The sequence below is a fragment of the Anopheles maculipalpis genome, chromosome X (assembly GCF_943734695.1).
Source record: "Anopheles maculipalpis chromosome X, idAnoMacuDA_375_x, whole genome shotgun sequence".
Classification (NCBI taxonomy): Eukaryota; Metazoa; Arthropoda; class Insecta; order Diptera; family Culicidae; genus Anopheles; species Anopheles maculipalpis.
The window spans coordinates 14,839,314-14,865,505 of record NC_064870.1 but is presented as its reverse complement, the minus strand read 5'-3'; the positions used below and the strand labels follow the sequence as shown (position 1 = coordinate 14,865,505).

Here is a 26,192-nt window from a genome sequence, read left to right as displayed (position 1 = left end):
GGTACGTATCAATGTTTCTCTTCCCTGTGTGTCACACACACACACACCCACACGCATACTAGCGTCAGGGCTAACAGACCGCATTAGGGTAAATCATTTCAAGGATCAAGGACAGCTTCCTTTTCTCTCTCTCTCTCTAACTGACTCTTATTTTTGTTTCCTCGATTACGATATAGGGAAGAAAATAATATAATACTAGCAGACATGACAATCCACGCCCATCTTGGTTACTGTATTTCTGGAAATGTGCGTCCGGCGTCTTGGCCCCCTGTCTGATTCGCTAAGCAAGGTCAACCTGTCTTCTACCCACGACGCAATACGAACGAGCGCCTAAGATTGTCACTGAGGAAATGAAGAACGTTTGCAATTTGTACGGAAAGAAAGCATATTTTGTTGTAATAGTTGTTATCCCTTCTACTGGCATCGTATCCTTCAAAAGTGATAGTACAAGAGACAAACATATGCATTGCTACCGTTAGTAACTAAGCAACGGTAGTATTAATGAGCAGAAGTAGTAGTTGTAGTAGTAGCGGTAGTAGTAGTAGTGTACATTTACGTATTACAGTACGAAAAAACAAGATCGTGAGGAAAACACGCTTTTTCCTCTCAGGAAAGCAGTGTGAACGTTCTCATTTTGGTTGTTGTTGTTTTTTTTGTTTACACGCAGTGAAAACATCATCTTCATCATCATTTATGCAAAATCAACGGTTAATCGAATTTGGGTTTTCTTTTTTTTTTTTGACACACCGTGTTTTTAACCGACATTATATAAATTCGTATATTTTCTATTAAAGCTATTCACTCGTCTTGAAGTAATTTTTTTTTTAATTTGCCCCGCTACCTCGTACTTGCTCTCGCTTTTCTGCGCGGTAAATTCTAGATGGGTTCTCTTTTTTTTTTAAATTCATATATGTATATTCTGTTTCTGCGTGTCCGAAGCCCCCAAACCCGATGTGCTTCCGGTTGATTATCCAAAAAATTCCTACAATAATTGTGGATGCATGCAAATGGTCGTTTCATATACATATACATATGGTAAACCATTCTCACTGGAATGCATATTTTTCTGTATGATATAGGAAAACAACTAATTTCCATTGATACGGTATAATGGTGTACAACAAAATCCGAGTGAGAGAAAAACACGCAACGGAATTAATGATAATAATGGTTGGTAGACACGTCTGCGTAACAACTATTGATCATTTTCAACGTCTTGCCCCAAACGCTTCAGAAGACACGCACGTATACACACACATACATTCATACACACATACATCTTTCTATGAGTATCCAATTTTGTATATATGAAAGACCGGTATACCCGCTACATTGTGTGCTTAGGTAATTTAAAAAAAGGATCCATAAAAAAAAGAAATTGTTAAAAACCCAACGGGACGTGAACATCGATCACCGGATGATTTAGCATCGTATAATTGTGGGGTCTTACTACGAAGATCTTATTCAAATTGTTATCATCTAAAAAGGCTTTTACGAGAATTTCGAGTTTTCGTTACGCTTCACGCCTGTTCCTTCGTACAGAAAAGTGATTTTTTTTCTTGCAACATGCATACACTCACACTCTCACACACACACACACACACACACACACACACACACACACACACACACACACACACACACACACACACACGCCTTTAGACATCTGCTCAAATGCTAGGATATTTGCTATGTCTGTTTGGCTTTGGGGTTGTTGTGGTTTTTGTTTTTACATTTCAAATTACGTTTTCTCTGCTGCTCTGCAGCATGGCATATCCTTTTAATGGGGGTTTATATTTTCACGGGTCGGCTATTACTATAGTAAGGACCTATCCCCTTCATCGTGTCGACGCACGTATCACACGCGTTTACCCGATCTCACCCACATAAAGAACAATACCATCGTCCCAAAAGTCCATTGTTGCGTAACATTTCCCGAGACGGTATTTGGGAAACGAACCACACCAAAACGTCGTAAGTGTTTACGGATTAAATTTTTTTGGCACCTAACTTCATCGGGCCACCGCCAGAGCCGGTACGGGCAGCTCGCTTTGCCTCCAGTTCGCGTTGCCGCTGCATTTTCTTCTCCTCTCGTTTTCGACGGGCTTCGTCCATTTTCGCGTTGCCGCCTGGAAAATATGGGAGATAGGAAAGGTCAGTAAAGTGTGGCTGGTGTGAAACTGGTGTTTTGTAGATGGAATGTGAAAGAATACCAAGAGCTTAAGAAAAAGTAGGGTAAAAAAAAGAGAAACATGACCAAAGAGTGTAGTAGTTAAACAAAATCTTACTGTAACCAAGAAAGACAAGTAGTGATACAGGGTATCCCAACAATTTTTGACATTTTCCTATATATTTTTGCATATTGCATAAAATTGCGATTGGTTTCAAATTGGTAAATATTTCATGCATACTGCATTAAATTGGATGCATAAAAAGCCAATTCGAGCACTGGTATGTTCTGTTATGAGTCAGATGTAGACACCATAAATTTATGCATACCAAAACGAAATCAAAAATCAGTTGTGAAAACCAAAATTATATTGGGACGTGCCTAAAAATTGTGGAACAAAAACAAAAATATAAAATATAAGAACAAACAACCTTGGGAATGGGAACACGTCAAAAGTCTCGAGATACCCTGTAAGGAAAAGGTTACAAAATGTATCATAGCTAGTATTTCATGTGAGTTTCTATAAAGGAAGAGTTACGGAAATATCACTAGGGTAACTGTATCAGTTTTCGGTAGGCTAATGCAGCCCGTCGGCAAAACTTTCAAAAAGCTTTATTAATATAAATTATTTTGGTAGAAGTGGTATTGCCTTGATTGTTAAACTATCGAAAAATGTTTCATTATAATTAGTTTAGGGTTGAAACCCTTATTTTGAAACTTATGAAACTTATTTTTAAAGAAATATTTGTAAAAATGCAAACACTGGCTTGCTCCTATTTTCGGCAGGCTGTGTTCCTATTTGCGGCATTGCGAATACATGTCCTAAAACACTATAGAAGGTGTAATTAATTGGAAAAAATATTTAAACCTCTTTTCACCTCTTGCTTAGTTTATTTTTTATGATTACCTTGCGCAACAAAATGGTTAAATAATTTATTTTTTGTTTGCGCATTGCTCGTTTTAAAACTATCAGAGAAGAAATAGTTAAAAGAATATTGTTATTCAACGATTGTTTTTTTTTCCTAATTATGCTTCTTTTGCTAACATGACGAAAACTGATACAGTTACCGTACATAGAATTAAAAAAATCTTTCAACAGTATAGAATTATATACGATTAAACATTCTATAAATTAAAGAAACATCTTTTACCAAATAAAAAAAAAACATTGCAAATAACCCACACGAATGTAAAGTAAATTGAAAACGCTACTTTTTTTTGTACAACGATGATACGTCATGCCTGTCCAAATATCTCAAAAAAAGTTGCTGATGTCGATAACCTAAATGCGCGATGATGGTCGAAAAGAAAATTTTGCCTTTCCTTTCTTTTGCTGCCGTTCAACGATGGTTTTGGGATGACGGTTGATGACGACGATAGTGATGACGATGAAGATGAATTGAGTGGATGAGGGAAGGTGGGGTGACGTGATTGCAAGTGAACTGACGTCCATCAGCCTTCGAGCTGATTTTTAGTAGGAAATCTTGTGCCCCGGAACCTAAAACGCTCAGTAACCCTTCCTTCGATTGTGAAAATGATTCCGCCGGTGCAAACTGTGCACAATATCTTCTGGGCGCGGGGATTGAATTAGGGTGAGTTTTGGGTGTTGTGCAAGCGCGGGTTGTTGTCAAAAGCAAAACGAAAGTGGAATCAAAAAGAGAAAGATATTATCCAGGCAATACAATATTATTGCCAATCGAGGAGTCATCGAGTCGGTATTATCGCGAGGAAATGAATAATAACGCGCAAGTTACAGACATAAAGAGAGAGAGAAAAGAGACAGAGAAAAAGATAGAAAGAAACATACATTATATGCTAATGATACAGGATATTCTTGCTGTATGCTGTACCGTCTCCAATTGAGGTGATACGGTCATCTGGTATGATGTATAGTATTGTTTTGTATTGTTCGATAATGGAATTGTTTCGCGCATGATTAAGAAGGGTCCTATCGTTGTGTCCAATTACTTACCCGCACTTGGTTCGTCGAGCGATTCAAATTCTCCATCACCCCACCCGTCGCCAGCCGCACTGCCCCCATTGTTCCAACCGGTCAGCTGATTGCTGTTGCTGCTGCCCGTGTTGAGCAGATTGTTCATGTTCTTGAGCGCGATCATTTTGCTAGGACTGCTGATATGATTCGCTATGGTGTTGTTATTACTGTTGCTAGTGTTGGTACTGGTACACGTGCTGCTGCTACTGCTGTTGTTGCTGCTGGCCTTCACTGTACTGCTGTCCGTAACGGACGAGCTGGTCGTATTGTTGGTGGTCGTGCTGTTGCTACTGCTGCTGCCGCCACCACCACCACCAAAACCACTGCGGCCACTGCTATTGATCGAGGACCCAACGTTCGATAGCATTGCGGACGGGTTAGCCATATGTGATGCTGCCTTCTGCTGTGCCTGATTGTGCTCGTCTTCGTCTTTTTCGTTCAATTCAGTTTCATTCTGATACGAGAATAGGAAGAAAAGTTAGTAATTTTTATTTATTTTATATTAAGCATGACGGCACATTGCCGTATTGTCAGAAAAATTAGAAATCATGTATCAAAAATATACATCCTTTAATTTTTGTAATGAAAAATAAAATCTATATAAGAAGCTGTGTCGGAATTATTACTTTGTTAAAAATAAGGATTAAATATACTGTGTCAAAAAATTGTTCGTACAGCAAAGCCAGGGATACTAAATAATTCACAAAACATATTCAATCAATCTAAACAAATGTTACGTTTGTTTCACAAAGTAGTACAACCTTTTTTTTATAGAAAAGTGGTAACCTTAAAAACCAAAGACGACATCACAAAATTAGCCCTATAACAAACAAACACAAAGTTTGTCGACCTCAATTGATCAAATTAATATGTTATTTCACCCTTTAGCTGCAATTACGCTCTGTAAACACCAGCAATTGATCCAGTAAGTCAATTTTTAAGTTATTTGAGAAGACATTTTCTCCCATTCTTGCATGAGAAACTCTTTCAGCTAGTTTTTATTCTGGATCCGGATTCTGGATTCAGGTTTTTATTCTAGATTTTTTTCCTCAAAATGATTCCACATATTCTCAATACCATTGAGGTCTGCAGACAATATGTAAAAAAAATAATGCGTAAGCATTGTTTTCACGTTGTACAGCAACCTTTTCTTGATCAATTTAGAAGTATACTTCCGATCAATATCTTGATCAAACTGAGAATGAGATCTGTGGGCTAAATTTTACAGCATATTTGCTTTCAAGTTGTTTTGCAGAATGTTTAAATACGTGAACCGATCCATTGTAGAATTAATAAGCGTCAAGTTTTTGGTGCAATTTGCTGTCTGGTTTGACCAAGGAATTTTGGGTCATACTCTTACGCTCTAACCGGCTCCATCCGTGCAAAGTAACCTCGATATCCTTCTTTATAAGTAACATTCCGTACTGTTTGCGGACTATTTTTGAAATCCGTGTACAGTGTCAGACTGTCTTCATGTTTGGGGATGCCAAACTTAGGACTTTGTTTAATTTCCCGTTGGATAATGCGTTTGCGAAATTTGGTGAGCCTTATCTGGATGGCGGTCTTCTAGAACATTTGATTCACATTTCGAACTAAAAATCGCTTTCATGTTTTACGTCTGCAATTTTGGACACTCTTTTGCCTTAATTCCTAAGATCAATGATCAGTATTCGAATTTTAACCGGGATTGCGATATGTGAAACGGTCGATTTTCTAGAGAAAACTCTTAATATACAAAAATAATTACTTTGCAAGTTAGACAATCGCATCGTTGCTTTTGTTTCTTAAGAAACCACTGTTTAAAGTTTATAAGTTGCACTTTTGCCACGCATGACACAACCTAAAAACCCAAACGAAATAAATACTATTTTCATAATAAATATTTCAAAAGCTTCGCACAGATGAGTTTTTTTTTAGTAAGAACAGTTTTTGTCTAAATATTGGGTGAACTTTACGTCATTACAAGCACTTACTTACAAAAAAGTTACAAAAAGCACTGAACGCATGAAGTTTAGAAACCTTTTTGAAAAGTTTTAAATCTCTTTTTAAAAGATTCTTTACATTGGTCTATACTGTACGGACAATTTTTTACACAGTGTAGGTGAGTAATCGGCAAATTGCGGAAAGGCTTTCTAAAGGCAATCATCGGCGAGAGCTTGCAAGTAAAACTTACACCTACCGGATCTTCTTCAAGGCTACCCCAGTCTTCGTTATCCCAACCGTCACGCATGTCGCTGACACTTCCGACCATATTTAAGTTCGTCGTTAGCTGATTAGACGTGCCAGCCATTGGACTGCTTGGATCCTGTGAAGTCTGTGCATTGGATATTTATGTAATATGGGATGTGTTCGAAAAAAAAAGCAGACATCAATTACTCACATCCATATCGCCCCAGTTTTCTTGATCCCAATTATCGGGCCCATAATCGCTTGCCGAGGCGGATGTGTCGGCGCTTTCGTGTTCTAGCGAGGTCATCGACGTAACACTGCTGGTCGTAGTTGATATGCTACTGCTTGAAGGTTGCTCTGTAAATGAAAATCCCGCAAAAAAAAAGTCAGAAGAAATGGTATTGTCAAAATAGCAACTGACATCAAAACAGGATATCTAAGAAGCGAACATTTTTGCAAGTGAAGAAACAATATCGTAAGAATGACTCGTAATAGCAAACAACTTAAAAAAGCACTTTGATGCAATATTGTGATGCTGATGGTTTGTACAGAAGGGGGTATAGAAAATGTATGATTGATTGGTGAGGCAGCAGTTTGCTACATACCCAAAGAAGCAGGTTTACTCAATGTTTTACCAGTTAGTGGTGGCCTCGGGCGGGCCGTGTCACTTTGGCTGCGGTAGAATTTGGCGGTAACCGCTGTCACTGCCCAGCCGGCCCAGGTCGCGGCCGCATTTCCTAGCGACGGGGTAGCCGTATGCACGTCAGCCTCTGTAATGTAAATTGCATTTTAAAAAACAGAAATGGGTATATAATGCAACACAGTGCGGAAACTATTTTTCTTACCCATACTCTCGCGCAGACTCGGATCTTCCGATACCTTTTCCAGTTTGCCGAGAAATCCACGAAGCGTTTTGAAGGCAGGATCGCGTACCGATTTCTCCGGATCCATCGTGAGCGGACATAAAGCGGGCAATATGCGGATGGCAACTTCGTTCAGTAGAAAGTACTGCTGGGTAGCTGCGAGCGCCAGTATACCGGCCACACGAGACGGTGGAAACGGATCACGCATCGCACGTATAAATGCAGATACCAGAACCCGTTGCCTGACCTGTTGGGAAAATGAACAATGTCCAAGTAAGTCATTCGTTAATATGTTGTCGAATGTGAAAGCACTAGAAGAGACGATTTTTTATTTACCTGCGGATGCAAATGGGGCGCAATTTTCCCTAGACACACCGTTGTATTCGTTCGAATACCGCCTTGATCATCACGTGACTGAAGTCGGGCAAAATGGCGCAGTACTTCAACGTTTAAATTGTTGTAATTTAGTTTTGGTGCTATATGGATGATTGACTAGTTGGAAAAAACAAAATATGAACACACACATACACATATACGTTTAAAGCGTGCCTTCTTTTTTTTTTTTGAGGAACGGCCTGGCGCGTAGTTACCGGCGCCACTGTCACCTACACCACCGGGCCGCCCCAAAGCGTGCCTCATTAAAAAGCGTTAATTTAATGTATTGAGACTTACTTTCACGGTTTGTTCCCTAATTGTTGGATTGGTATCTAGAAAACCGTGCGCTATTTGCGGAAATATCTGATCGTTCACCACGTTGGGCTGCAGATGCGAAATAAACAGATCGAGCTGCTGCAGCAAGCGTGACCGTGTAACACGATCGGTCGATGCAAACAGCTTCACAACGCATGGCACTATACGCTTCTGATATTCTGCTTCCTCAAGCAAACGTCCCAGCTGTAGTGAATGGAAAGAACAAGCTATTAGAGGTGTGAATGTAACAGTATTATTGACCAAATCTGCCTATTAACTATATTGTCAATAACTGCATACCTGGGAAGGTTTTGCACTTTAATTCCGTTATAAAAAAATTATGCGTAGATCAACTCATTTTTGTGCAATATGAAGATTTTTAAATTGATTTCTAAAATTTTTTTCCGTTTTTTTACTGACACCCCTTACATCTACGACCGCCTGAAAGTGTAGGCTTTACGTTTTGTATGGGAGTTAGTAATTTTTCAGAATGTAAAGCTAGTATCTTTTGATCATCTCGTCGTATTTGCGTGATATTTTCAAGAAAGGCTATTTATAATCTATTATTTTTATTAAATTATAATTATTTCTCGTAAGAACGGCCTAGCCGTATTGCTATCAAACAAATTATATTTAGATAAGAATTTTTAACAATTATTCTTCTGTTTATTTCTCGCTTTCAAAGCTGAAACTTCCTTACATCTACAGTAGCGTACCAAGCGCCAAAGATACGTTCTTTTTGTACAGGGTTATGCATTTTCCGTTTTGTAGAACCTCTAGTTGGGCTTACCCCAAGGTAAAAAGCAATTAATTCAGTTAAAACCTTAACAGCATCATCATTTTGCAAAAATGATTCAAACAATTGTCTCAGAGTTTATTTTATTTTATTTTACTTTTTGTAGTTTATGGTATAGACCAAAGAAAGATAAATGTTTCACAAAAACAATAATAACAGCAAATAAACTGGCGACATTAAAACTGCCCGAGACAATCCCTGTCAAAGCAGTAAAAAAATCCGCTTGCCCGAACCAGTCGTGGGCAAAACTATGAAGGGGTTAATATACATAATTAAACTAATTTTACTTTTTTATAAAAAAAAATTATAACTATTATTTATGGTGAATAAAACAGTAGATTAATTAGTGTAGGATTGATAAAAATGAAAAGCTTATACCCCGTTATGAATAAAATTTGTCCGTATGAGTATGCCGATAATGCATTGAATCTCTTTTAAAACAAGCAAGGCATGGAATAATCATTTATATAACCAAAAAAACGGGAGAGAATATGCAAAAATTTATTATAATATAATCATTACGAGATATTTGAAGTCATATCCAAATTCCACTATATTGCACAACAAAATGCTTACATAAGTCATTTTTACGGCTGTTTTAAACCAAATAAATAAGTTTTACAACACAAAGATTGTCCATTATCAAATAAAAACGCTGGTCAGCGAACAATTGGTATTGCAAGATGCAAGGAGACTACAGCTTTGGAAGTGAAAAATACAAAGAAAAGGAATTTTAAAAGTTCTCAACTAAATTTTATTAGCTCGACAGCAAATAGTCTCATCTTTCCTCGAAAATTTCATGCAAATGTGACGAGCAGCAGATCAAAAGATACAAGTTTTATAATACGATAAAATACAAACACCTATAGAAAATATATGACCTACCTGGGAAGGTGGTCATGGAAAGCAGGAGTATAAATGGCACATAAAAATAAAAGTTTATTTTAAAAACTCCAAAAATTTTGGTTTTTGCTGTATGATAAAAAAATGTTTTTCTAGGCATTCCAAAGTTTGAAGTTGTTAGCTCCGCTATATTGAATATTTTTGTAAAAAAAATACACCAATTATCCCGGTAGGTGGTTATTGAAATAATGGTTAATAGTGCTTATCAAGGTACTTTTGTCAATAGGGAGAAATATATGTGATTATTACCTTAAACATAGGGGCTAACACTGCCGATCCGGCATCACCATACTCGTAGGCCGTTATTAATTGGGGAAGAATTTTGTGCCTGCAAAAACGTAATTGCTTTAATAAACCAAATAATGAAGCAAAAAATAAGAAGCTCTCACACATACCTGCAAACATTATCAGGAAAATTGTCTATCTGTGCTGTAAGTGCACTAAAAAATCGCATCTTTTCCACCTTGTCTTTAATCTGAATTTCCTCCAGAAATAGTAGCGAGTCTACTAGATCGTTTTTGAAAAATCCTCCCGGTTTGCGGCATTTGGTAATGACGTCCGCAGGATTCGGTCGACTAGCCGGAGCCGCCCCGACAAGCTCACAATACAAAGGGGCCAATGATTTTGGGATCTGTCGAACGAAAAATGGAAATCCGATGAGAACGCTGCTTCTTCCCTTTTCGCCGGGGGGTTTCGTATGCCTTACGCCTTCGATGTTTTTCAGGTTTCCTCTCGTTTTCAGTGGCCCATTAAACGATTCCCACACCAGACAGCCCAGGCCCCACATGTCGCTGGAACATTTGGTGGCGGTTTTTAGCTTGTTCGCGTCACTCTTTTCCGGCGGATCGTAAATTTCTAGCGAGGGTGGTATTTTGATAGGTGGTACCACCGGTAGCTCGGTGGAGGAAACGTACTCCAGCCCGCCCAGCTTCCATTCGCCAGATGTATTAACAAATACCGACCAAACCGATACATTGTTGTGCCGTAGGTTGCCATCGTTGTTTAGAAACGATAGTGCACGCTAGTGGGGTGGATAGAGAATATGGGGAGAAGCATATAATGTATGGTTTTAGCAATGGGTGGGAGTTGGGTTTGGGAGAGGGGGTGGTTGTTTTTACAGTAAAGAAAAATAGGAAAAAGGAGGAAATAGTTCCGTCTGTCGTATTTTGTTGCTATACTTTGCAGGATGCCGGTCACGATGCAGGCACTAAATCGTCTTGCTAAATTGTTATTCCATATGGCGGCAAGCACCCGCACCCCCTTCTTCGCCCCGTTGGTTCCCCAATTTTTGTAAACACGAGCTGAGGTGTAGCAACTCTTATAAGGAAAAAAGTGGATGCTTTACCGTAATCTGAAAGATGCCCCAAGCCAGATACAGGTCGCGCTGTGGTCCTTCCGCCGCCAACTTGCCAATGTGCGTACCGAGCGGTTCGACCGGTTCGGTAGCCACGTACAGCACCTTATCCGTTTCCAAACTGTCCAAAAACTGCAGTATGCTCGGATGGCGCAGCGTTTTCAGCCGTTTCAGTGCCGCCTTCGCTAGCTCCAGCTTAATGTCCGACCCGTTTTTGATGTCGTATGTGAAGACGGACACCTCATCGTTCGTTCCTTTCCGCTTGCCACGGTGCAGACTCCAGATGCTTTTCGTGTCAAACTGTTGCACTTGTTCGCCGATTTCGTAGGGGAAGTCTTTGGACGAGTCGCGCGAGAAAAAAGACCACATAACGCACGAACAGGAACACACACACGTCCGCCAGCCAACCGTACGGAAAACCGTGTGTTTTAATCGGTGTCTTGATCGGGTTTCCAGCAGGATACCACCAATACGGTGCTGGTGGTGCAGTGACGGACGCTTCCGCGGCTCCCTGTTTACCACTGCTTGCCAAACCGATCCAACCCCGGCTGGTACACTACTACGAGTGATGGAGAATGTTTTTTTCCACCGTTCAGAAAACGCTTCAAACTCAATCACACGGACTTTATGAGTAAATGCAAATAAAACGTATCGTGTTTTGTGTTTTCACAGTTTTCCCTGGCTACGGCGAACATGAAAATTTTCTAGACATTTGACAGCAGGTTCACAACAACTCGTATATAGTGCGTGGTTCGTTTCTTGATTGTTGAACAAACGGCTTGACGGGTTGTGTTGAATAATATGACGGGTGTGAAATAATTTAAATGCAAGTTACAAATAGTTTTTGTTCGATTTACAGCAATTTGGAGGAGTTTATATGTTTTTTTCCCTTTCTTTGCTTATGAGATATTTTCGCTTACAAATGGAGTTTTTTGCATGGTTGAAAATTAATAAAAGAGTTTTGTGTGTGTCTATTGAGAACATTGTTTACATATTTCTTCCCGAACATGGTTTTCTATTACAAAATCCATAGTTGTGTTGAACTTAGACGATTTATTACTTTTCTAGATCATTTTTTCCATTTACTTTAATCTTCATTATTCGTTTAGAAAAGCGCATCAACAAGCGTATTCTATTCACACACATACATTTTGTAGCATGTAATGTACATGTGAAAAACAGGCATTTGGCACATCCAAAAAGCTTTCAAGCTCGCTCACCATCAGCTGTTCTCCGGATCGTTTTGCATCGTGGCGAAACTTTCGTGGGGGGGAAACAGTCGAATGGAAGGAAATTATGTATCCTCAACAAATCTAGTCCTACACTCTGCAGCTTTTGTGGCGTTGACACCATCGTCCGCCACATCCTCACCGATTGCCATGGATACACGACACACTGAGCCACATGCCAACTAGATACCGATTACGCGACAATTCTATCATCTGACAAAATGCATTAGAAACGCCTTATCAGATTTTAAAGCATTAGAAAATTATGCAGATTAATTTGAGAAATAGTCTTAATTTTTTACTATGCAATGCAAAAATTATGCAGATTAATTTGAGAAATAGTTTTAATTTTAGATAGACCAGCATCCGCACTGTTCTTATCATATCTTTATTTTCAACAAATTAATTTATAACATTGTTTAAACCGGCACAGACAAAGTTTACATCATGTTTCTCTTTCTCTCTCTCACACACGTTGGCCTGCTCTATAGTGAGCACGTCGTTACCCTCCAATAATTCCCCAGGATACTCGATCCATGGTTGCAGCTTCCCGTACATGTAGGTGCCCGATCTCTGACACCTCGTGCCGAACTGGGGGCCGCTGACTAATACTTTCTTGGTGGGGTAAGGGGATCCTGCATCCTCATAATATGCACCGGTTATCGCATCAGGTTGTCCGATTCGCCGTACAGCTCAGCAGGCTCTGCTGTAGAAAAGTATCTGGGACAGGATCTTATAAGCGGCATTGAGGACTGTGATGGCACGAAAATCAACACTCGATTATGCAAATTGAGCGATTACATTGTTGAGATGGGATCTATTATCTAAAATATTGCAACTTTCTATCAATAATACCAATAATATATGGGAAAAGTGCTAATAAAAGACAGAATTCAGGCAACTGTTCATTTTAAAAAATATTTTATTACCCATTGTTTGAATACAAGCACAACCACCAGATGCGAGCTAATAATAAGGAAAATGATAAATGATATAGCAAATCAGTACCTCAGGCAAATTAAAATCGTGCATAAAAGGAAGTAAAACGAATCATTATAATTATGTACCAGATGCTGCTGTCCGGGGGTTGCATGTTTGATGTGAAGATACGCTAGCAAACACTTTATACAAAGCATTTTTAGTCAATCTTCAACCATGCAGCATGAAAATCATCCCACCCGGAGGTCAAAAATAAATCCAATTGCAAAATAAAAGCCGATATACAAATTTTGCGTGGCATTAAGCAAAGGCCAGATCGTTGAACGCGGAAACCGGCTAGTGCAACATGGCTGTCTAGAGCTTGGATTTATTAAGGGTAGCAGCACTGGTGGCTAATTGTCAGGATGGTTCAGTATTTTCCGGCTTGCTGCCCGCGATGTTACGGTCGATGCTTCTGGTCGTGCCTTCGTACCGGATATTCATCGTATTAGCATTGCCAGGCTCCAGGGTGTAGCCAATCGATTTGTAGAAAGGTATCAGCTTGTCCTTACAGTCCAGGGACATTTTGTAACAGCCCAACTGTTCCGCCAGCAGACTTACGGTAACAACAATTCTGTGGGAATTAAAAAGAGCGAAAAACCATCGAATTTATAGAATCCACTCCTCCTATGCGACGTAGTGCGTAGTTCGAGATGCATACAATTTGCCGAGCTGCTTGCCACGATATGTATCATCGACGACCACATCCTCGAGTCTACCTCTTCTAGCACATCCGTGTATAAATTTGCGTTCCAGCACCAAAGTAGCACTGCCAATGATTTTATCATACCGCGTATCGACGATGACCGTTACGTAGTAGTCACCACTAGCACGCATTTGTGCGAAACAATCTGTAGGAAGAGGAAAAAATGGGGGTGTTGTTGAACCAATCGGGACGGGCGTAGCAGAAACCATCCGGATAGCTTACTGAGAAACTGCGTCAATGAAACATCACCAACTTTCGTAAGCTGAGATAGAATTTGCAGGAATCCACGGTGGAAGTCGCCCGACTGCAGCGGTCTCACCTTCAGCCAACTTTCGCCCGGTACGGCGGCAGAGATACGGGGACTAAAGATGGCCGGTGAGCGAAAGAAGTCCAGACTAAGTAGTAGTGCCGGATCGTAGAGGGACAACTCCTCCTGATTGGGATACAGAGTCATAGTAAGGAAATGTTGCTTGACCTTGAACGGATCCTTCTTGAAGGTGAATGCGTAATAAAAAAAATCACACATATAGGAAGATACTTGTATTCTATCTTCCGCCATACTTCTTGTTCCGCGTGCCATCACGTGCCACGTACTTGAGAAATCCTGTTGTTGAAAACGGTATCAATAAATGCACTCACCTCAGACACCGGACCACCCATTGCTGCGCAAAATGATATCCCTAACGCCTGTGTGATGCGAACACTTTCTATAACTGCTCCGTCGTCCTCAATCCTGGTAGGCTTTGGAATTGTTGGACCCGTCCGTCCACGTTAGCGCATTTTTCTTCTTCTTGTGCTACGCTCTAGCACACACGCACACAATCCTTTATGTGAAGGTGTGAGCTTCCGCTCTACTTTGCCAGCGTGTCGAGACGGAACGAGGCAACACCCAGTCTAGTTTTGCAAAACAACTTTCTCTTCCCAATATTCAGTTCTGACGGTTTGGCCGATCGACACGGAACCGATTTGCGGAATATGAACAACTGCGATCTTTGTTTACAATTTACAAGTGTCAACTACAAGCATGGGAGTGCAAAAAGCGTTCCAACCCTCATCACACCAACGCACGACACACAAACGTAACAATTACAGTACTTAACAAAATAAATCACGCTGATCAAAAATGCTAATGGATTCTCATTTTTACATTATTTTAAAATTGCAAAGGAAAGGCTTAAAATTAATTTTTTATTCAGAAGAATTATTTTTATGATTCTTTTGGTAATTGAAAAGAAAATGATAAAAATTTCATAATATTCGTTCAATAATTAATTTTAGACAACACTGTATACTTAAGCATGGACAAAATTAATTATACAATTGAAATTTAATACTTTTTTACCGTTCCAAAGACGCGTCGTCCAATAATCTGTCATGATTTTTAACAGTTTGGTGTTGGGAAGCGTATGAGTCATAGGGTAACTGTACCAATTTTCGGCAGACTAATGCAGTCGTTCGGAAAAAACATACGAATACTCTTATTGATATCATTGGTTGTTATACTATCTAAGAGTAATTCGATATGATTGGTATTGGGTTTCAAACCAGTTTTTAAGAAATGTCATCAAAAATGCAAGCATTGATTTTGTTTATATTTTCGGCAGACGTTATAACTATTATCTTGTTCAAGCTGTTGATAAAAAATGGTTAAATAATTAAATTTATGTAGCACATTTCTAACAGGCAAAATTAGACGTCGTTTGAAAATCGTTTTGAAATCACACAAGCAGCAGAAGAAATCCTACAGGACTGAGCTATCAAAAACACATCTACCAAGTGCCTATTTTCGGCAGCCTTAAACGAGAAAAATAAATTATTTATCGGGGCTTTAAAACCTGAGTAAGCTTTGAATGAAATTTCACTTCAGGTTTTTTTTTATGTCCGAGCTTGCTTAACCTCGAAACCTGCAGAAGTATTGGCACAAACTAAATCCAACGAGAATATTGAACATTATACACAACTGATGAAAGCGTATGATTTATTCTGTCTAGCACTGTATGTAACGTGTGTCTGTCGATGGCAACACTGGCATATACGCACACACATCCACTCAAAAAGCTTCACACGTCACGCGAAAGCTCATGCTGCGGGGAAACGTCAGTTTGGAAGCCACGACGGCAGCAAATCATAATAAGTGTTTGGTCCCGTTCAGCAGCGAAATTTGTACGGGTACTGGTATTCCAAGAGCATTCAACCGCCTCAACAATCAAAGCAACGATGACGAACCGGCAGCAAAATGAGCAGGAAGTCAAAATTGGCCGTGAACGAATCGAAAAAATGTCCGCCGAAGTTGTCGACTCAAACCCGTACAGCCGGCTAATGGCTTTGCAGCGCATGGGAATCGTGAAGGAGTACGAGCAAGTGCGACAGAAAAGTGTGGCCGTCGTTGGTAAGTATATACACTTTGTCGTAAAATTGTCTGTACAGCAAAGTCAGGGATACAAAGAATTGATAAAACATATTCAATCAATCAAAACAAATATTACATTTGTTCCATAAAGTATTAGAATGTATGGTTATCATCAACCAGCATTCCGTATGTTACCCGATAGCTGAAATTACGGTATGCAAGTACCTTTTCGTCGAGAAAGTAAATTTCTAATTATTTCAGAAGAAATTTTCTCCCAACCATGCATGAGAAACCTTTTTTAGCTAGTTTTTATTCTGGATCTGGTTGTTCTAGAATATTTCTCTCAAAATCCCACTAATTCTCAAAAGGATTGAGGTCTGTAGACTGGGGGCAGATGCTTAAGCATTATTTCGATGTTGAGCTGCAACCATTCCTTGAGTAACATAGAATTATCCTTCGGATTTTTATCTTCAACAAGCTAAAAATTTGCTTCTGACTTAAATTTTACAGCACTTGGATTCAAGTTATTTTTCAGAATAGCTAAATACTTAAATGTGGCGGCTCGGTGGTGTAGGCGACAACGGCGCCAGTCTTCAAACGGCAGGAACGGGGTTAAAATCCCATTCGAACCGTCCCCCGTAGTAAGGACTGACTATCCAACTACTTGGTAGCTAGAAGGTCATTAAGCCAAGAAGAAAAAGAAGAAATACTTGATTCGATCCATTGTAGAATCCAATTATCGTCAAGTTTTCGGTACCATTTGCACTAAAGGCACCCCAAACCATAACATGAAAGCCACCATGCTTTACGGGCGGCCATAGAATTGGATTCCCATCAGTCTCTCTGAACCGAAGATATTAAATTTTCTATCTCCTATGATTAGGACCATCAGACAAAACTGGTCCGGTTAGACCCAAGTAGTTTAGGGCATATTCTATCCGCTTTTAACGGCTTCTTCCGTGCAAAGTAACCTCGATATCCTTCTGCATGGGACAACATTTTGTAATGTTTGTGGACTGCCATTGATATTTTTGTATCTTGTCAGACTGTCTACAAGTTTGGGGATCCTAAACTAGTGTTACGCTGGGTAGGCTGTTAAACCGTCGTTTATTTTATTATTACAGACTTATTTTAACTAAGAATACCAGAAGATTTTATTCTAAATAAAAAGGACTTTTAACGGCGGTTAATTTTGTCAAATGACAATATGACGACGTGCCGTCATACTCAATAATAAAAATAAATAAATAAATTTGTCAAATGTTTCGCGATTCCAGCTTTTATTCTCATAACAAACATTAGAAAAAATATTCCCTGCAGGACAATTTTTTGTTCAGTTTTGACAGTTTTGATCTTAATATTGGATGTACTAAATGTATTGGATGTCAATATAAGTACCTAATTACAAAAGAAGACGAATTTTACCACGGAATGCATGAATTTTGGAAGTAATGTTACAAAAATATTTTTTTAAACTTAATTCAAAGGACTATTTTCGTTGGTTTATGCATTTTTTTCGCGGCATGCGTGTGGTGGATGGTTATCCTTAACACAACAGCTAACATATTGTTTTTTATTTGTAGGTGTTGGCGGTGTGGGTAGCGTGACGGCGGATATGTTGACCCGGTGCGGTATCGGCAAACTGCTACTGTTCGATTACGACAAGGTGGAGCTGGCAAACATGAATCGGCTGTTCTTCACACCAGATCAAGCAGGACTTTCAAAAGTGGAGGCCGCCGCAAAGACATTAAATTTCATCAACCCTGACGTGGCAATTACAACGCACAATTACAACATCACAACGGTAGATAATTTTGATCGGTTTCTCGATGCGATCCGTACCGGCGGAATAGAGAAGGATGCACCCGTCGACTTGGTGCTTAGCTGTGTGGATAATTTTGAAGCACGTATGGCTATTAATACGGCATGCAACGAACTTAACCTGAACTGGTTCGAATCGGGTGTGTCGGAAAATGCCGTTTCCGGTCACATACAGTTCATACGGCCGGGCGAAACGGCATGCTTTGCCTGTGCGCCACCGCTCGTTGTGGCGGAAAACATCGACGAGAAGACACTGAAGCGGGAAGGCGTGTGTGCCGCTAGTCTACCGACCACGATGGGCATTGTGGCCGGAATGCTAGTGCAGAACACGCTCAAGTATTTGCTTCATTTTGGCACCGTATCGGACTATCTCGGTTACAACGCGATGATCGATTTCTTCCCCCGGATGAGCCTCAAACCGAACCCAACGTGTGATGATCGGTTTTGTCTCGAGCGGCAACGGGAATATCAGGCCAAGCCACCGAGCGTGGTGGATGCCGTGGTCGAACCAGAAGCGGAAGAACCACTGCACGAAGACAATCTGTACGGCATTGAGTTGGTTGAGGATGACGACATACCGGTGGTTGCCAGCGGAAGTAAGGCAGGCCTGGACGTTCAAAGTAACATTGTGGAGGGTCTTAAGCTAGCGTACGATGCGCCCGTTGTTGAGGAGAACTCACCTCAAGTAACGACTGATGACGATGTCAGCTTGGATCAGTTGATGGCACAGATGTCCGGCATGTGTAAGAAGGAGTGAAAAGACTTTCGGATGCAGTATGAAGAAAAAAAAAACATATATGCTTTTTTTAGACTAAGACAATTGTTAGCAGCTTTTAAGCCCGGGTAACGATTAGCTATTGCAATTTTGTATTCAAGCTTAATTAATAAAATAATTTGTTATTCTAATTGATATTATAAAGAGTACTTCTTCAAAGGACATCTGAACGGAGCAGAGGCAGGAGATGTTGATGCAACAGTTGATGAGTCAACAGCAACCACAACAGTGACAGCATTAGTTGAGAAGTCGTATTACCTGCACCATTTCTGGATGAGATAGCCAGTGACATCATGGATTGTCGGCCGAGCTCTTGCCGATGGGAATTTGAGATCAGGAAGAAGTACCGAAGGGTAGTTTACAAAAAAGGCGAATGGCTGGACTGTGTTAACTTCCGGACCATCACAGTCCTGAATGTCCCATATAAAATCCTGTCCCAAATACTCTTCTGCAGAATGCAGCGGAAACACTTTCCTGGTTGTTGATCCTGCTGTTGAAGGTCACCATGTACGGAGTGCAGTGTAAGAGGAAAGGGTCAGAATCATTCAAATTTCACCGGAATCTGAGGATACTCTTCAATGTCGACTAGGAAGGTGTCATACAAAACGCAGAGTTGGACAACGACAGCGACATGACACGATTCTCTAGCGGTCTTTCCAATTTCTTGGCTTCGCGGATGACATTGGCGTTATCGGCAAGACGACCGAGGATGTGTGTGAGGCGTAAACCCGGCCTAAACGTGAAACAGCAAAAAATTGGAATGATGATCAATGCGATGAAAACGAAGTAACTGCTTGTCGGAGGATCAGCCCGAGATAGGGCCGTTTTGGGAAGTACCGTATTAGTTGACGGTGATAACCACGAGGTGGTGCATGAGTTCTACTATCTTGGGACAATCGTAACTTTGGATAGCACCAGCGAAAACCGGAGACGCATTGTGAGATCCAGAAGACTTCGAGACCGAAAGAAAAGTATGATATATTGCGCACCTATTCTCCCGATCGTCCATGAGTTCTGGACAATCCGAGGGGAGGATGCAAACGCTCTTGGCGGGTTGCGAGCGACGCATCCTCCGGATTATCGTGTGGCGTATGGAGGAGAAGGAAATGAACCACGTGTTTGCTGAGCTGTACGGTGAACCGGAGATCCTGAGGCGATAGCTGGGGAATGTTATGAGGATGCCGGATGACTCATGCCCCACCAAGAAGTTATTAGTCTGCGACCCCCAGTACGGCACGAGGCGTTGGAAACACAGCGAGTTCTTTGGCTGGATCAAGGGTAAAGCGGGATTTGGCGTAGATCGGCCTCCTATATGGATGGGAAGCTGCATCCAGGGATCGAGTATCCTCGAAAACTATTGTGGAGCGGAAGTATCGAAAACCGAGTTGGATTTGTCTTTTTTTATTGATCTTGTTTTATCACACACATACAAATATTTGTCAATACATGCTATATACATACACAAATATATGCGCTCTTAAATTAGATACATATTTATGTATGCATATATATACACATATGAATATATCTATATATGAATAACAATCGCTTCCCCTTACTTACAAAACAAAAAAGTTGCATATAGAACAAAAACTACAGATGCGTACTGCCCTGCTGTGCGAAAATTTTTCCCCACGACAGCAAAGGCACCAAGTTCACAAATCGGGTTTGGTTTTTTATCTTCGCAAAAGAATAAAGAAAATAAAACAACAACAACAACCACCAACCTTTGCGAAGATCCGAGCGTTACTGTTCTATTTATGATTAAAACATGATTTAAGTTTAATTTCTCCGAATTAAATCCCATTTGAAAAGTTAAATATAAAAAACAAAAACGCCACCACCGGCATTCTTCACACGTTCTTGTGCCATCGAGTGCATCGCGAACAGCAGAAAGCTGCGGTGGAACGTTTCCGCTGTTCCGTAGTTCCTTACATCGCCTTTGCCTTGCGCTGGCGCGGCTCCAGACGGATCTGGAAGCCTTCCTCCCGCTTCAGGATGATATCGGCCTGTAGTTTGAAATCTTCCTCCTTCAGGTCGGAGTGTACGCGGAAGTTGCGGAGGATCGTGGAGAGAATGATTTTGAGTTTCAACATTGCGTACTTGCGCCCTGGAGATCGCATATCGCAAGATTGTAAGAAAATAAAAGAAAAAAAAAACAGTTAATGGTGCCTTTCCGGTCGTTTTTCTTTTTTTCGTCAGCGCCACTCACCAACACAACTCCTTGGTCCTGCCGAGAATGGTACGAACGCGTAGTAATGGCGGTTGGCCTGCTTTTCAGGTAGGAAGTTGTCCGGGTCGAAGACGTCCGGGTTCGGGTAGATCGATTCCAATCGGTGCAGCTTGAAGGTAGCGACCGTGATGGTAGCGCCCGCCGGCACGACCAGATCACTCGACGCCAGCTTCAGATCCTGCTTGAGCGATCGAGCAATAATCGGTACCGGTGGATACATGCGCAGCGTCTCCATGAGGCACCGTTCAAGGTACTTCATCTCGAGCGTGTCCTGGAACGTGGCCGGACGGTCCGAATCGCCGAAAATGTCGTCCAGCTCCTGGATCACCTTGTCCTGGATGTGCTGATGGACGCCCATCATCGACAGGAAGAAGCTGCTGCCCGCTGCCGTTGTGTCATGGCCCTCGAACATAATCGTGTCGACCTGGTTCTTAATCTCCTCGTCCGAGATGAGCGCACCATTTTCGGCACTCTCGAGCAACAGGTCCAGGAACGCGAGACGCTTCTTCTCGCCCACATCATTCTCTTCCACGTCCAGATCATCCTTCAGATTAGCGGACTGACCAAAGGACAGACCCTCCACGGTGCTCGTTTTGCTGGCGTCGCTCTTGGGCTTCTCAATTTCGGACGTGTTGATGGACGTGGTCGCGAGCGAACCACGGGTACCCTTGTCGAACGCGGCCTTCTTGTTGCGAATTACTTTTTTCGTTAGGCTGTGAATGGTGTCGAGTAGCTTCACCTGCTTCTTGGCGTACTGTGTCAGGTTGAAGAATAGGTCCGGGTAGAGCCACATTTTGCGATGACGCAGGTGAAGGATGTCGCACATCTTCATCACCGCCATGGCGTAGTCGTAGCCAGACTGATCTTGCGTCTTCTTCGATACTCCCATGGCAGTTTCTGGAAGGTTACGGGGTTGAATGCATGCGTTAGGCATTAGATATGCAGCAATAATGGGGAAGTGATAAAATACAGGGAAATTGATTTTTTAAAGCGCATTCTGCCATCGGATTAGCCGCGTGTTGAAACATTCCTATGTCTTGACATTTAGCTGCAAGTACTCGCAGCCCAGCCTGTCTTGGCTACAGGACAGGACAGTTCATGTGATCTCGCATGCAGATTAACCGGTACTCAAACATAAATTAAATACGTATGTATCGATTCTAGTAAATGACATGCACGCATATTCAAATCGATCCGTAACGTACTGCCCGATTACTTCAAGTTCTTCCGTTCCGTTGCTTCTGCCTGCCTAGGTAATGAGTTCTAAAGTGAATTAAACGGTGACAATTCTTCGGCACCATACTCAATCCCGTTTCTAGAACTATTACCGAGCCGAGATGCGATGTTGAAAGCGGAGCAGGTTTGGATTGATAATCTTCCACTGCATGACGTGCGCAGCAGTTGTAAATAAAATTCTTATAAATCCCGCACCGCGACATTCTCAGTCGATACCGGGTTTTGCGATCTTCATACACGCATTGCACTCTGGTAGGATTGCAAAACGCTTGGTCGCATGTTGGTTGGGCCGACACCAATATCGGCACCAATTTCTCGTTTCAGCATCAGAACGGCTTCCAACGGAGAACCGTGGGCGAAAGCAAAAATATTTTGTTACATTACTTTACTGGTGTGACGCAACCAAGACACTTTGATTTAACTGGTAGGGAATTCCCTTCGGTAGCGCCATTTGCGACGTTGATCTGCCGCTGGTGCAGGCGCAATGTATGCAATCGCATGCGCTATTGCAATCGCTAGAGAGTGCTATTGCGGAAAACTGGTTTTAATGCACCCTAAGCCATTTTTCAAATGCAACGAAAAGGAAATTGACACAGCCGTCGTTAGCTGTCGTTGAGGGTGCCTTGGAGTAGGTTTTTGGACCCAGTCACGAAGGAGCAAATCGAAGAGAGAGGGAGAGAGACAGATTGGGAGGGGGAGGCTGTGTCGCTCATGTAGGAGGGGGAAGAGGGAGCTAAAGAAAGCAGGCTGATTAGGGAATATGCAGCCGATTATAGAGTTCGAGTTTTGTGCAGTAGCGCAACATTCAAGTGCCCTAGTGCCTCAGTGGCTTACTTTTCGACCCAACCTTTTAGAGGAGCTCTTTGCAACCATTATCATTACCATCGCCATTACACATGACAAGTTGACATGACGACATTAGAGTTTTCTATTATGCAACTTATCGATCATCTTGAGTGCATTGGTTGGATTTATTGGAGTTTCAATATGGTGCATATGGTTGGAAGTATAATTTTGGAAGCAAAGTTTTTTACATCTGCAAAACTCCTGATATATCCCGAACATCAAGAAGTTGGATGTCATAGGCGGTGCTTAGAAAAGAATCAATACATAGTGTGCAGTTTACTTACCCAAAAGAATTTCTACCGTACATTCGCTCATGTAGTCGTGACAGTCGAACGCTTTGCCGTTCTCTTTGAGCATCTTCTTCACCACGAGACGGGAATTTTCGTTAAACAGATCAATGAAACTCTTCAGCACGTTCAGATGGAAAGTCGGTGCAATTAGCTTGCGATGCTGACGCCATTTGTGTCCTGGTGAGCAGAATATGCGTTAATAAACGTGATACGTAGTGATATGTCTAGAATTTTTGGTAGTGTAACGAGGGTGCGTGAAGAAGTGCGCTTGCGTGATCCGAAATCATTACGATAACATATCCAAATAAATAATGTAGCTTGTGTAACGCGCATAAAGCGATGTCACTGCTGGTGGGACGATCATTTACAAACGCATATATAATTGTCGCCTTGTGTTGATATCCACACGGACTACAATAATCACATCCGCCATTGGTTCCTCAATGGCTGGTGACGTGCGCGTTGGCGTTTCTACGGTGCGGCAGACCCGCACAGGCAAAGACACTGGCATCGTGACGGTAGTAAGATGTTTTTCGAGGATAGACTAAGTCAGGCGGAATTTTGAGGAAACCTCGAACGCGATGGTTGAAGCCGACCATTGTGATAATGGTCGCTTCCGGTCCGCTGGTGCATAAGAGGGACTAACCCGTGCGCCATTATCGGCGACCGACCGTCGGATTCGTTCACCGGGCATCTCTGTATGCAAATCTAGTCATCGCGTTCCGTGTCAATTGGTTTTTTGCCTTTCGTGGGCAGCAGCACGCCAACCAGCCCAGCGCGCCGACGTGGTCGCAAGTTTTATTAACGTACTTACCGGTGCTGATGAGTAGTCCGTTACCCAGCCAGGGCTTGAAGAAGCGGTATTCGGGCGATTTGTCAATGTACACATGGCTGCTGAGCAGCAGTTCTACATCGCGCGGATCCACGAGAAAGACGATTAGCTTCGGGCCGATCCAAATTTTGATCACCTCGTTATAGTCCTTGCCCTTCTCGATAATTGTACGGAACACGGCTAGGGGTTTTTCGATGTTTTTTTTTTGGAAAGAGTAAAAAAAGGAGCAAAAAAAATGGTAAGAGACCAAACGAACGAGCGGAACTCTTAGAATTTGTGTTACAAAATCAATTTCCAACACTGAATAGATGTAAGGCAGCGATTTCGCAACGCCTGACGGATCCAGTGTCTAGATCTTTCGGGGCCGAGAATTTTTAAATATCTGCAAACGTGTCTGTCCTCGGGTACAGATCTTGCATCTTTATCGCGCTTTGTATCGCGTGGGTCAATCACCCTCGCTCTTTGATTAGGGCTGATTGGGGTTACTGGGGATAACAAACGAAGCTAACGCTTCCGCTTCGCAAGAATTAAGAAGATGAAGCAAAAGGAATGGGACTGCGAGTTATGGAAAGCAGCAGCATACATCCTCTTAGGTTTGTTGGGGGGGGGGGGGGGGGGGTCTAAGTGCTTTCAATTTATGCCGTTTCCTCCATTTGTCGCCTCAATACGGGCACCGTCAGAAACTAGGACTTCGAGAATTTTCGAAGGAGGCAAGAGTCCCGCATGCTGAGCACGCGGTCTGTTGCCCAAAAGTTCACTGCGTCTCTGTTGGCTGTGAGCAATAAGCCTTTTGAGCTATCAGACAAGCGGTAGCAAGTGTTCTTTAACTTTTAGACTTCCCAAAACTCTCCCTCCCCAAAACTCTCCCAACTCTCTAAGATACTTACAGTGCGAACTGCCAACCAGATCAAGTGCGTTGCCTAACAGCGGGAGTCCTTTCGGTCCAGGTATCTTTTCCGCTAGCTCTAGCATGTGGCGGCGGGATAGCCGCCAATAGAAGAACCATAACAGTAGGGCAGGGCCGAGCAGGAAGTAGAACATGTTGATTGGTGAGATGATGTTGGCATTGCTGTTGAGGCCATCTGTATGTGCTATCGTGGCGGACATTTTGTTGCGTTCCGACTAACGTGCGTTTGATCGAAGTTTGGGCGGGAAGATGGCGGCAGGTGTGTGATTACTAAACGCTGTCAACGATGTACTCGTCTATATCCGACGATGTAAGCAATCTTCCAGTCCCTGTGCTCGTGAAACGTGATCACGATTTCGTAGTCCGAAAACTATCACTTGTGACTTTCAGCAAACAAACACAGACCCACTGAATATCCACTTGAAGTATCACATACTATAACTTTTAAGTGAAATTGATTGCACAGAAATAGTAGTACAGTTCACATCCACCGTAAAATAGTTTTTAATTTCTTAATTTGCAGATCATAGAATTGATGCACCGAAAGGAGAAAGAATACCGAAACACTAACAGAGTAACACTTAGTAATCCGTATCCCGGTCGATCGCGATGACGTTTTATCCACAAAAAAGCACAAGAAAGACAGTCGAGCAAAACGTATTAAAATGAGGAGCTACAGTTAACGAAAGGAAGCTCACGGTGAAGCTCGGAGCCGTTAGCTGTTGTCGCTGTGCCCGGACCACTGCAACTGACTGACGGATGGTCTTTTAAATTTGTTTTTATAGTCGGCATAATTTTCTTGCCTCCTGACAAAAACCGCGTGCTTGCGCTCGGCATCGGAGGGGACCCAGCGGCGTCGGAAACCGCGATCCGGTGGGTCGTTCGCAGGGAGTTGGATGTACGCGACATTGCGGCACACACAGCGACACTCACAATCACACACACATACACACGTGGCTAGGAGATTGTTCGTTTGTTCGACCAACGAGGTCCGTACAGTGGGGGCGCGCTCGGACGGTGGACTTCCCTTTCCATGCATACACACAATTCG

General features: G+C 41.9%; 5 protein-coding genes across 7 annotated transcripts in view; 2 read left to right on the top strand and 3 right to left on the bottom strand.

Moving 5' to 3' along the window:
* Positions 1–26,192, top strand: part of LOC126568065 (palmitoyltransferase ZDHHC8) — a 347,611-nt gene that overhangs the window by 115,708 nt on the left and 205,711 nt on the right. The gene's annotated exons all lie outside the window — the stretch shown is intronic.
* LOC126568086 (N-terminal kinase-like protein) lies at positions 1,990–11,313 on the bottom strand. The gene is made up of 12 exons (XM_050224507.1): positions 10,930–11,313; positions 10,291–10,605; positions 9,980–10,215; positions 9,834–9,912; positions 7,868–8,089; positions 7,532–7,687; positions 7,178–7,442; positions 6,938–7,102; positions 6,544–6,689; positions 6,343–6,477; positions 4,143–4,617; positions 1,990–2,129 (listed from the first exon to the last, which is right to left on the bottom strand). Exons 1-12 carry the CDS (start codon positions 11,305–11,307, stop codon positions 1,990–1,992), a joined length of 2,712 nt encoding a protein of 903 aa, XP_050080464.1. The 5' UTR covers positions 11,308–11,313.
* Positions 13,459–14,511, bottom strand: LOC126560604 (probable glucosamine 6-phosphate N-acetyltransferase). The gene is made up of 4 exons (XM_050216562.1): positions 14,491–14,511; positions 14,074–14,284; positions 13,807–13,996; positions 13,459–13,719 (listed from the first exon to the last, which is right to left on the bottom strand). Exons 1-4 carry the CDS (start codon positions 14,509–14,511, stop codon positions 13,506–13,508), a joined length of 636 nt encoding a protein of 211 aa, XP_050072519.1. The 3' UTR covers positions 13,459–13,505.
* LOC126563798 (ubiquitin-like modifier-activating enzyme 5) lies at positions 16,069–18,779 on the top strand. The gene is made up of 2 exons (XM_050220545.1): positions 16,069–16,240; positions 17,785–18,779. Exons 1-2 carry the CDS (start codon positions 16,069–16,071, stop codon positions 18,777–18,779), a joined length of 1,167 nt encoding a protein of 388 aa, XP_050076502.1.
* On the bottom strand, positions 20,726–25,342 carry LOC126562131 (cytochrome P450 4g15). Its single transcript, XM_050218561.1, has 5 exons — positions 25,122–25,342; positions 24,217–24,414; positions 23,397–23,579; positions 21,010–21,927; positions 20,726–20,907 (listed from the first exon to the last, which is right to left on the bottom strand). Exons 1-5 carry the CDS (start codon positions 25,339–25,341, stop codon positions 20,729–20,731), a joined length of 1,698 nt encoding a protein of 565 aa, XP_050074518.1. The 5' UTR covers position 25,342; the 3' UTR covers positions 20,726–20,728.